At 39.4% G+C, this 13,291-nt stretch overlaps 1 protein-coding gene across 1 annotated transcript; it reads left to right on the forward strand.

The window, feature by feature from the left end:
• Positions 1-638: 638 nt before the first annotated feature.
• LOC134059995 (GTPase IMAP family member 7-like) lies at positions 639-5,668 on the forward strand. The gene is made up of 3 exons (XM_062516568.1): positions 639-663; positions 1,564-1,619; positions 3,974-5,668. Exons 2-3 carry the CDS (start codon positions 1,613-1,615, stop codon positions 5,113-5,115), a joined length of 1,149 nt encoding a protein of 382 aa, XP_062372552.1. The 5' UTR covers positions 639-663; positions 1,564-1,612; the 3' UTR covers positions 5,116-5,668.
• The last annotated feature ends 7,623 nt before the right edge of the window (positions 5,669-13,291 follow it).

A 13,291-nucleotide genomic window follows, 5' to 3' on the forward strand; every position in this document is an offset into this window, starting at 1 on the left:
ACTGTAACATAACTGGTGGAATGGAAAATCATATAATAGATTTTCTGCACAATTACAGGATAATTGTAATTATACCCAGTAAACCTAGTTCAAGTCACCAAACATTGTATGAGATTAATGCATTAATGGTCATTAAAACTTTTATTAGAGGAAATAAACCAAAATCAGCCAAGTAAAACATAAAGATATCTTTTTTGTAAAACAAAAAGAATTTCAACCAAATGAACATTTATGTTTATTCATGATTAGTTTAATGTTAATTAACATTATTACATTTACGTATATTTATTTTGTAGAAGAGTGCTTAAAATTCTTTTTAGTTTTTCTTTTATTATGATGATGCTGTGGTAGTTGTTGGATGTACCATCAATTTGTTTGGCCAACTATGAGAATTGATTCATGATTTGTAAATTCGTTGATTTCATTAACAATTAAATATATTTGTATTCTAATTTGTTTTTTTAGTGGTTGTGTAAGCCTATGGCTAAGGAAATGGTTGTATTGACTAGAATTGATAGTTTTTTCTTACTTTCTATTTGACTAATAAACTAAGTGCATATGAAGATAATGTAAATCACAGGCATAACAGAGGTTAAACAGCAGGCGTGTTTCCTGTTTGTTACATAATTTTTGAATGCCCCAGAGAGAAGCATCGTTATTCCGGTGAGTCCTTTCTAACTTTTTTTGAATTAATCACATGGTGGAAAATTGTAGGCTACGAGTCCAGATAAAACAATTTGCCTGCTACTGGAGCCAAATCAGATGCAGGCCAATAGACATTCAGCGAAGCTGAACTCCTGCGTTCATGTTGCACTAGTTTATTTTAGATACATAAGGGGAGCATTTTTATGAATACAAAGAAAGCAGTATATGACAATGCATACCTTGAATGCTTGATATTACACTATGTAACGTTACTGATTGGGGAGGATAATGACTCATTTAGTTGGTTTTGTTATTAACTGGGTGCTTAGCTGGGTCTTAGCACTAAATGGCATTGGATATTGGCCCCCAGTGGTATAAATATCAATTGCTTATTTGTGCAGCTTAAACTCAGTTGAAAACTGTAGAGGGCTACAATAATTTGTACTTTGAACTGACTTCAGGTTGATTGTCTTTTAGAATTTATTCACCATATCTTGCCACCAAGTTTTGCTTTGATTGCTCTTACCAAGGGTGGGGTTTCCTTTTCCTCTGCTAAACAGTAAACTGAACTAACGGCAAACCTCACTTTCATGGTCTTGTTTACCATATACTTACTCGTAATGTGGACACCTGTTACACATGAATGAAAGGTGTTCATGCAGTGAGAATAGCGTTGCTCAGTCAGTCAAAGCAGAGAGGGTTAAAGGATCTTTGGTCAAAGTATAACATGATACTCCAGAGACCCTGACATGAATTGGGGTCATTCCATTTTATTCTAGGATTGAATTGGATGAACTGAATGCTGCACAAAATATGCAATTGCAATGTAATAGCAAAATAGCAGTGCTTTAAGGAGAAACATGACCAGTTGTATTTCAAGTGTCATGTAGATTCACAAACGCTCTTTTCTCCTTTTAGGCTACTCTGTTGATGGGATTCTGTGTTTACATACTAAAAAAAGATAGTAATGGCGGGTAAGTATAATTTATGAAAACTAAAGTGTGTTTGTGACTGTATTACAATTACCCATGTACTAAATTCAAAGGTGCAATTGTTCTGTCAGTCAGGGGCGCCTGCAGGAATTAATGCTATGGTACGCACACCAATCACCCCCCCGAAAATATTTTGCTGATATTGTACAATATTTGTCCGTTTCTCGGTTTTAGATTTGTGCATTGGTCAGCAAAAAAGTAGCCTACATAGGCTATAACATCCACATGCAATTACACAATTAGAAATTTGAAAGTGATAGTAGCAGTGGTATAAGCGGGATAATCAACTCCGCGCCGTGCGTTTATAGGAAGATAATGCACTTATCGAAGTGTATAGTCCCCTCCGCCTGCGGCGTCGGGTCCTTATTACCACTTCGAACGTGCATTATTTTCCTATAAACGCACGGCGCGTCGTTGATTATCCCTTACACAATACTCATTTGGACAACGTTACACAGCTAAGTTACTGCTAAGTTACGTTTAGTTTTGTTCAAGCATTAACGTCTGATATTAAACAGTGTTGTAATGCTAGTCTAACGTTCCGACAAGCACACAAATTGTCTAGCTTATTATTGCCCATCTGGAATCTCCTCTAGCTTTCCTGCCTCCATCTTCCATTCTTTCTCTTTTCGTTGTTTAAAAGAACTTGCGATATCCACGATGAGTATTTGAGTTAGTGATTTAGCGTCACATTGTGTTCTGATAACAATAGATAGCCGAGTAAAAGAAAACAACAAGTAGCCTACTTGCGCGCCTGCGTGCGTAATCTCTCCTGCTCAAATGAAATATGTGCGCGTGGATATACAGTAGCTCTGCATTAAGTTAATTTTGATAACGTGTTGACAAACTTCATATAGAAAATTGTAAATAGCCTGATGGCATGGCATGCGGCTAATGGGATATTGTGCATAGTTGGGAAGTTATGGTAGGCCAATTTGATGTGAATACACACGCACAAGGGTAATTTTCTTTCCTTGATGAGTAGTCTCAAGGTACGCACGGTGCGTACGGCCGTACGCCTGCAGGCGCCACTGCTGTCAGTTAGCATTGCACTGAGCTGTGCTTTAGAACAGTGCACCTTAAAACGGAAGTTGAAGAGTTTATCCAGGGGGTCAGGATATGAAGGGTTAGCTTCAGCCTGTTAGCATGGCATTTCGCCGCTGACATTTTTGAGAACATGGCATTACATGGTTGCAACGTCCGGCACCAGTTTTTACATGCTTGATGACATGAGTTTGGTATTGGGCACGAGCGTCCTCGCCGTGTCCATGTTGATTAAGCATTCTAGAAGACGATAAATAAAATGACTACTTACTTGACTTAATGCCAGTTGAACAGACTGTATTATATCAGGCTTTCTGGTAAATAAAAGAAAAAAACTAATGTTGTCATAGGTTACTATTATTTGCATTATGGGATTGGCAGGGTATGATAAGACATTTTAGCAAATGCGAAGCAATGATCTAAATTATTTTCACAATTTTTGAATGCACACTGAATCACCATGTTTACAAGGCGGCTATACTAGATGTCCCGACTGTAGTTCGCTTCTGTTTTACTTTTTGATGCAGTACTAGGCCTACTAATCTACAAAGTAAAATTTTGCTGCTGCTGAGAAACTAGTCCCTCAAAATGTAATACATCATTGAGATGCAAGGCGCGCGCACACACACACACACACACACACACACACACACACACACACACTCTTATGCACAAAAGCAAACTCATGCATGTATGTAGCCTATAGGCCTACCATCATTTATATACATATGAGCTGCAAGAGTAGGAGATATATGCATATAAATAACGCAAAAAGGAGATAGGCCTACAGTAAAGTTGACATGCATAAATTCATTTTTGTGGAGAGAATGTGCAGAACTGAGCGGCGGTCATATTGGGTACCGCTATGAGGTACATCTAGTTTCTTACATTATTCTATCAACACAGAAATTAAAGAAAACTTGCAATACATTTTTTTCTCCTCCTATTTATGTGAGTATTCAACTGGTAAAGTTTCATGAAGATATCTTTAAGTTAAAAAATTTCCCCTATTCACGGATGTCTCGCCTACTAACTTTATTCTCGACATTTCAAGTTTATTGTCGACATGTCAAGATTAAAGTCGACATGATATTTCATCTTTACATTATCAAAATCTCGAATTTGATGTTGTCACGTCGACTTGCTGACATTTCGAGTTTCTCGTATGGCAAAAATAATTTGCAAAAAAAAAAAAAAAACGGTAGTTCATAGAATGATGAGAATAAGTTGTCCTTACTATTCTTACCATCTACTTCGTAATGATAATTAACAATGTTTATTTTTCCATTCAGTGTGTGACTCTGAGATGAAGGACATGAAAATTGTGCTCATTGGGAAAACTGGAGATGGGAAAAGCTCCTCTGCAAATACCATTCTGGGAGAAGAATTCTTTGAAGTAAACAATGGACCCAGTGCAGTTACCAACCACTGCACTTCAAAGCTGAAGATAATCCATGGACGCAAAATTAAAGTGGTCGACACTCCTGGATTTTTTGACATTTTCAGACCTGAAGAGGAAATCAAGAGCGAGATTGTTAGATGCATCGCTGAGTGTTCACCTGGACCTCATGCATTTGTTCTTATGCTTAAAGCCGAGAGATACACATTGCAGGAGATGGAGATAGTGAACAAAATTACAGAAACATTTGGTGAGGATGCGTTAAAATACACGGTGGTCTTGTTCACTAGGGGCGCCCAACTAAATAAGGGTCAGACCATTGAGCAATACGTAGATCAAAATGAGGAGTTAAAGAAACTGGTTCAGAAATGTGGAGGCCGCAGTCATGTGATTGACAACAAATACTGGGAACTAGAGCCCAACAGTGTTGAAGTGGAGAAGCTGCTGAACACCATAGAAGAGATGGTCAGGCAGAACGGAGGAAGTTGCTACACTAATGAGATGCTGCAGGCAGTGGAAGATAAAATACAGGCTGAAATGAGGGACATGTTATCAGAAAACCAAAATGATATCATACATATCAGAGAGGAGGCTGTTAATAGAGTAACAAATAAACTCCTGGTGAAATGTGCAGGAGTGGGAGCAGGAGCACTCCTGGGTGCTTTTCTTGGTGTCGGAATGACAGCCATCTTGGCTGGACTAGCTGTGGGTGAAATGGCATTGTCTCAGTCAGCCTCTGTGGGTTTAGCAAAGTTTGCAAAAACGGCCACAGGGGCTGCAACTGCAGTTGGAGCCGTTGTCGGCATAAGTGCAGTTGGTGGAGCCATTGGAGGAGGTATTGTGGGTGCTCAGGCAGCAGAGGGTGCACAAACTGCAGGTGAAGCAGCAACGAAGGCAGTAAAAGCAAATATAGCAAATGCTAAAAGAGTTGTTGACACTGCTAAAAAATTGAAAAATGAAATTAAGGAAGCTTTCAATACGCCAAATGACACTGATAAGCAGGGTTACAAAAAACTGGAATCATCTTCACCTTAATCTCCAGCCTTTCATGTTTTGAGGTTTTACCTTTTTATCTTTGAAATGCACAGAGAAATCATTTTTCATCATTATTATTTGACCATTTCTTACATGAATACCAGAAATATGTGTCATCAATGTTTACATCTTCCAGTAGACTATATTGTATAGGTCTATGCGCAGTTTAATGAAGCTAATCTATATTGCAATGTGATGTACTTGCATGTGTCCATCACATTTAATCAAACCTATTGTTGATTGATGTTAAACATTGTCAAATTGTCTTTGAAGATCAAGTAGAATGTTGATATCTACCTATGTTATCACAAAGCAAAACAAGAATTATACAAATCCAACAGGAATGCACAAGGCACTGGACTATTATGGATCATCTGTTTATTGTACACAAATGTTTCAATTTTGCTTTTGGACTTTGCTCTTTGCCATTTCATGTCATCCATTTTATGATTGTTCCGTTACTGTATGTCTGTAAATCATGAATTTCAAGTCATATTGGTGTGCTAAGATTTGTTCATATTCCATCTATGTGTAATTACATTTTTTCTATCCATCTACCATCCATCCATTTGTCATTCCTACCAGTTCATGCCTCAGTATCTTGTAATGTCTTGCAGACATATCCTCACAGACAGGTGTGCACAAGACCAAGGATAAGGCTGGGTTTCATCTTAAAAGTGGAGAATCCTCTTCACATCTGTGTGTAGGGAGCCATGTACAGTAATTTTCCCATGACTGAAGAAACCAAATTGAAAGTTTGTGGCATTTCTAAACGGACTGCACGATCCCTGCAAGAGCTAGAGTGGCTAGAGATGGCTAGAGATATCACCAAACACGCCTTTTCGCTTGCTATAGTCCTTTTTACAGATTAGGAAGATGAGGTCAAGAAACCTGTTTGTGCCATAGTGTGCCTTCTCCCTTATCTATAGCCAATGAATGATTCTCTATCTGTGTTGTCTGCACACAATCAAGGTCATAACTTCAGCTTTACACAGAAAGAGATGTTTTGCATCTACAGTTAAGCCCAAAATTATTAGCCCCCCTGAAATTTTGGAACATGGGAAATTCTCCCTAAATTTTTCATCCCTGATCAAATTTTAAAAATCAAACATTCGCCAGTTTTATTATGTAGAATCTGGTGCATTTTGGAGTGTTAATATATTATTGGGAATGCTTAATCTCAAATTGTGTGAAAAGTGGAGTGGTCAAAATTAATAGCCCCCATGTGATTTTTTTGCTTTTAAACACACACGACCAACCTGTCACCTTTCAAGCCACACCTTTGCAGTTAGTTAATGTCCAGACAACACCTGAACACCCAACCAGCGTTGATTGTTACCTAAAGACTTCAAGGAACAGGCCTACAGGCACTTGAACACCTGTCTGAGAGGGGACTGCCTTTACAGGCATACTGAGGATAAAGGAAATCTGTCTGGACCTCAGAAAGAACATCATTGAGGCTGTAACAGAGTGCTAAATTCCAAGGATTTTTCACACTGGTTAATAGTGACCGTATGAAACGGAACTCACTCTCTCCAGTCATGTCAACGTGGGAGTGGTTCCTGTGTATATAGGAAGTGCGCACACATTCAAAATGGGGAGCTACAAACAGTGTCAGGAGCGGAGAGGAAAACGGATTGGCGGGATCGGTGGGTCGGTAGTCGGACAGGGCGTCTGGATGGTTTTTCCGGTTGGACGTGAGGAACCACGGAAGCAGCGGATTGTTTGGATTACCGAGGACTCTCTCTTTATTACTCATATTAAACTATTTGGCGGATTTGGCATAATCTGAATTGTGACTGGGTCTGGAGAATAGCATAGAATGTATGAGTGTAGTGGTGGTGGAGGTGAGGATGAGGATGAGGAAATACCTGACACTCCAGGGTCTTGGAGAACTGTTAGTCAAAGGACAGGGCAGGGAAGAGAGAAACGGTCTCTAGAGCAGGATGAAACTAATGAGGGGAATAGAGCGGTAAGAAGGAAACTTTGTAAGGAAGACGATCTAAGGGTAATAATTAAGTTTAAAGAAGGGCATGATGTAAGCGATGTTGGGTTGTTTGTATTGACACAGGGGCTGAAGAAAGCACTGGGAGAAATAGACATGGCAAAGATACTGCGGGATGGTAGGTTACTGATTAAGTGTAAAAATACTAGCCAAAGGGATAAGGCTCTGAAATTTCAGTCAGTATGCAAGAAAGAAGTAAGTGAGGTTAAGAAGTTTGGGGAGTGGGGAGCGAAAGGGGTCATATCAGGAATCCCGCTGGGGGAGAAATTGGAGGATATCAGGAAAGTCATTAAAGGAGGGACGGTGTTGAGCGTGAAAAGACTTCAAGCAAAGCGGAATGGTGAAAAAGTGGATAGTACCTCTGTTCTCCTGGAATTTAAAGAGCAAATGTTACCGGAGAGAGCAACAATAGGCTACATGAGCTTCTATGTGCGGGAATATGTTCCTCCTCCGGTCAGATGCTATAAGTGTCAGAGATATGGGCATATTGCAAAAGTCTGTAGAGGCAAGCAGCGATGTGGGAAGTGCGGAGGGGAGCATGAATATGGGGAATGTGGAACTCACGAAGAGAGGAAATGCTGTAACTGTGGTGGGGACCACACGGCCGCTTATGGTGGTTGCCCAGTTAGGAAAAAGGCAGTAGCAATCCAGCAGGTACGGTCGTCAAGGAATCTGACGTATGCTGAAGCAGCCAAAGCAGTTCAAAGTGAGAGTAGAGAGGGGAGTCAAGCACAAGTGCAAATCAATGAAAGAAGGGATATGTGTAAGGAGCAAACAGTAAACACAGAGAAACTGATACTATTTATAGCATATGTGGTAAACTGCTCTGACCAAGCAAAAACCAAAACGGAAAAAATTAAGATAATTGTGAAAGCTGCATCCAAATTCCTTAACATAGGAAACATGTCATGGGAGAAAATACAATTAGAGCTAACACAGAGTGAGATGAATGAACCAGCGCAGGTGCCAATATAAAACCCTTTGTAGTATTTCAGTGGAATGCTAGAAGTCTTGTGGCAAATGGACAGGAGTTGAAAGGTTTATTAAATGACCTAGAACATAAACCAGACATTATATGTGTTCAAGAAACATGGTTGAAACAGTCACTGGAGTTTGTCATAAAAGGATACACAAGTGTCAGAAGAGACAGAGGGGAAGGTAATGGTGGCGGATGTGCTACATTTGTGAGAAGGGGGATTCAATATAGAGAAGTAAAGATTGGGAATGATTTAGAATACATCATAATAGAAGTATGGACAGGGATAGGCAGTGTGAGGATCATTAATTTCTACAATCCATGTAGGCAATTGGAGACAGAACAGATAGATGAAATTTGGGAAAATGTAAATGGGAAAGTTATTTGGTGTGGGGATTTTAATGCACACAGCACACTCTGGGGAAACAGGGATGATTACAATGGCGGTGTGGTTGAAACTTTCATGGAGGAAAAGGGCCTAGTATGTCTAAATGACGGTTCAAGCACTAGGGTTGATGTGATAAGGGGTAATGAGTCTGCTATAGATTTAACTATAGTGACTAGTGAAATAGCAGATAAATGTAATTGGGAGGTATGTAGGGAAAATAGTATAGGAAGTGATCACTTCCCAATAATAGTCAGTATAGGATTGGAGGTGGAAAGAGTTAATGAAGTAAGGGAGGGAAGGTGGATCCTAGAGAAAGCTGACTGGGATAAATATGAAGAACTAAGTGACTTTGAACTCTTGAGTATTGATAGTAGTCAAAGTGTTGAAGGTTTATGTAGTGCTATTAGTAGTAGTATAGTAGTTGCGGCAGAAAGCTCTATTCCAAAAACTAAGCCTAAGGGTCTGAATAAAATAGTGCCATGGTGGTCTAAGGAATGTAGTGAAGCCATAAAAAAGAGAAATAAGGCCTTCAGAACTTTAAAAAGGACACATAACTTCCAGAATCTGATAGAGTATAAGAGGTCACAAGCTAAGGTTAGACAAGTAATTAAAAAGACAAAGAAGGAGTATTGGAGAAAGTTCTGTAGTTCACTTGGACGGACAACACCTATAGAAAGAGTGTGGGGAATGATCAAAAAGATGAGAGGAAACGGAAGGGAATATGAATACCCAGTAATGGTAGACGGAGGGAATGTCATTACAAATTGTAAAGATAAGGCAGAAGCGATAGTAAAAACATTGGCTAAGGTGCATAGCTCAGATAGTCTGAGTCATGAGGAGAGGAGAGCAAGGCATGACACAATGGCTAAGTATAGTATGGAAGAACAAGAGAGTGAAGGGGAAGGAGGAGTGTTAAATAGATTATTTACACTTCAGGAACTGAACAGTGCTTTAAAAAAGGTAGGCAGATCTACACCAGGAGGGGATAAAATATGCTATTCAATGCTAGAGAAACTGAGTGATGAGAGTAAAGGGGTATTGCTTCAGCTGTATAATAGGGTGTGGGAAGAGGGAGTAATCCCCCTTTCCTGGAAGGAGTCCATCATTATTCCTATAAGGAAACCCGGGAAAGACCCAAAAAGTCCTGGTAGCTATAGGCCAATAGCGCTAACCTCCCAAATGGGGAAGACCCTTGAAAGAATGGTGAATGACAGGTTGGTATATTCTCTAGAGATCAAAGGTTTAATACACAACTATCAGTCAGGTTTCAGGAAAGGCAGAAGCACTATGGACCCAGCAGTAGCCCTGGAGGATGTCATAAGGAAGGCGCAGGTAAATAAAGAGTCTGTTATAGCAGTATATTTTGATATAGAGAAAGCATATGACATGATGTGGAAGGAGGGATTGCTTGTTAAACTGTCTCAGCTTGGTATAAGAGGAAGAATGTTGCAATGGGTTAAAAGCTTCCTATCAGAAAGGAAAATTAAAGTAAAAATAAATGGTGTTTTTAGCAATGAGTATGAGGTTGAAAATGGTACTCCCCAAGGTAGTATAATAAGTCCTCTACTTTTTACTATTATGATAAACGGTGTATTTAAGAACATAGGGTAACACTTTATATTAGCACACACATATTCACCAGTAATTAGCTGCTTACTAACATGTATATTAGTAGCATACTAGCCATGTGTTAGTCATTATAAGTCACTAATTAATACCTTATTCAGCAAGACCTTATTCTACCCTTACTAGACCCTTAATTAAGAATTTCCCCTATGTAAGCTCCTAATTACCCCTTATTCATAGTTATTAAATAAGTTGCTGCATATGAATTATGACCTAAATATGCATGGCTCAGTATGGGGCTTGTAAGGTGGTAGTACCACAAGAACAGTTATTCACACCGAATAGTACTTATCAAAGATGGTCTATTCAAATGGAACTAGACACTAAACCACCAGTGCTAATAGTGTACAAATAACTAATAATTAAGTCTTTGTAATGCCAAATATGTTCCCTGTTCTAAAGTTGTGTCTTTGTTCACATTTAATTCACAATTCATTTGGCACTTATTAACCCCCATGTGTTCCCTAAACTAAAGTTGCCTCCTATTCACACTTATTAACTGTATTACAGCACATAGTAGGCTACACAAGAAGCAGACAGCTAAGTTAGCACAAATACAAAATATATAATGAATACGAGATAGCGAGAAAGGCGAACCTGGATATATTTGTATGCTAACTTTCTTGGCTCCTGAGTACTCAAAAGTCTCAAACTCAAAACTATTTTTTTAAGTGTGAAGGGTCACATAAATAAGACTTCCGGTGTGAATAAGTTGTGGGTTTGCTATTTGGTCTACTGTATGTTGTATCAAATTCTCTGTTCTTTTCCTTACGGACAGCATCTTATTCTTCCCTACTGACCTCAAACAGCAGAGCTAAGGATTGAATCACACCAGATTTCTCCTTTAGTATGAGGCAGTATACATACATGGGGGTTAATAGTGCCAAATTATTTGTGAATTAATAGTGAACAAAGATCCAACTTTAGAATAGGGAACATATTTGGCATTACAAAGACTTAATTATTAGTTGTTTGTACACTATTAGCACATGTGGTTTAGTGTCTAGTTCAGTTTGAATAGACCATCTTTGATAAGTATTATTAGGGGTGAATAACTGTTCTTGTTGTACTACCACCTTACAAGCCCCATACTGAGCCATGTATATTTAAGTCATAATTCATATGCAACAACTTATTTCATAACTATGAATAAGGGGTAATTAGGAGCTTACATAGGGGAAATTCTTAATTAAGGGTCTAGTAAGGGTAGAATAAGGTCTTGCTGAATAAGGTATTAATTAGTGACTTATAATGACTAACAAATGGCTAGTATGCTACTAATATACATGTTAGTAAGCAGCTAATTACTGGTGAATATGTGTGTGCTAATATAAAGTGTTACCGAACATAGATAGCTCCATAGGTGTTGCATTATTTGCAGATGATGGAGCAATGTGGAAGAGAGGAAGGAATATAAATCATATTGTAAACAAGATGCAGGAAGCAGTAAACACTGTACAAAAGTGGGCTCTTGAATGGGGCTTTAGGATATCTGTGGAGAAGACAAAGACTATGTTCTTCACAAGAAGAACTATAAGTCAGGACCTAAAAATTACAGTTTGTGGGCAAGAGCTGGAAAGGACAGACCATTTCAAGTACCTAGGTATTTGGTTTGACAAGCGATTAACGTGGGCAGTGCATATCCAAAAAATGAGAGAGAAGTGTAAAAAGGTACTGAATGTAATGCGGTGTCTGCGGGGTATAGAGTGGGGTGCTAGTAGGCCTGCATTAAAGACCATCTACATTGGGTTAATAAGATCAGTACTTGATTATGGATGTATTGTGTACAGGTCTGCTGCTAATACGGCACTAAAGAAGCTAGACATTGTGCAACATCAAGCGTTAAGAATATGTAGTGGAGCCATGAAAACCACTCCTGTGGCAGCCTTACTGGTGGAATTGGGGGAGATGCCTTTGCACCTCAGACGAGATCAATTAGCTCTGGTATACTGGGCTAACCTTAAGGGACACCAGGACGGCCACATAGGCTTGAACACCTTGGTAAACTGTCAAGAGAGAGTGAGCACAAAAATCAAAAGCTTTGGCTGGATCATTCAAGGAAAAGCAAGAGAAGTGGAGGTAGACCAGTTAGCGGTGTGTGCCACAGTGCCTTATCCAGTAGTGCCTCTGTGGACCCTTGAGTTGCCTTCAGTTGACTTTGGCCTCCTAGAGGCAAGAGAGGAAGGCGAAGAAGTAGATAAAGCTTATGTGGAAGGGTTTTTACAGGATTCATACGGGGACCGATCTATTATATTTACAGATGCGTCAAAAAGAGAGGACAGACATGTGGGGGCAGCTTTTGTCATCCCTAAACTGAGAATAGCTGTGAGGAAGAGGCTAAATAATGACCTGGCAGTATACTCAGCAGAGCTGGTTGCCATCCTCTTGGCTCTCTCATGGAGTGAGAGTAATAGGCCTAGGCCAAGAAATATAGTTATAGCCTCTGACTCTTCCTCAGCATTGTGCAGTATTAAGAATGTTCAGTCTCAGTCAAGGCAGGACATTGTTTTAGACATAGTCCAACTAGCAAGCAGTCTGCAGAACTCAGGAATCAGTGTTGCACTCCTGTGGGTTCCAGCGCACATTGGAGTAACAGGGAATGAGTTGGCAGATCAGCATGCTAAGAAAGCTACAGAACATCCTAATGTAGACATGGAGATTAAGTACAGCAAGGCTGAAATTAGGAGTATTGCTAAGGCTAAGCTGAGAGAGAAGTGGCAGAAGATGTGGGACAGTGAACACACTGGGAGACAATTTTATAGTATTCAAAGGACTGTGGGATGGTGTAGAACTACAAGTAGATGCACACAGGAAGAAGACATGGTGTCTAGAATGAGGTTAGGCCACACAGGTTTGAACAGCACATTGTTTTTAATGACAAAACATGTTGATGGCATCTGTAGTGAATGCAATACTCAAGAAACCATAGAGCATGCCATTGAGTCCTGTAGTAAGTACCAGCCTGAGAGACAGGAACTATCCAGGTGCCTTGAAGCTGAGGAAGTACCCCTGAGACTTAGGGTAATATTACAGAGACAATCAGGAGAAGCATGCATTAGTCATCTGTTTCAGTTTCTAAGAGACACAGGTCTTATATGCAGAATATAATTATTTGCCCCTTTTTTTTTTTTTTCCTTTTTAATTTAATTTGATTTAAGAGGGTAGTTACTCCAGACCCACA

Source organism: Sardina pilchardus, chromosome 16, assembly GCF_963854185.1.
Source record: "Sardina pilchardus chromosome 16, fSarPil1.1, whole genome shotgun sequence".
NCBI classification, from domain to species: Eukaryota; Metazoa; Chordata; class Actinopteri; order Clupeiformes; family Clupeidae; genus Sardina; species Sardina pilchardus.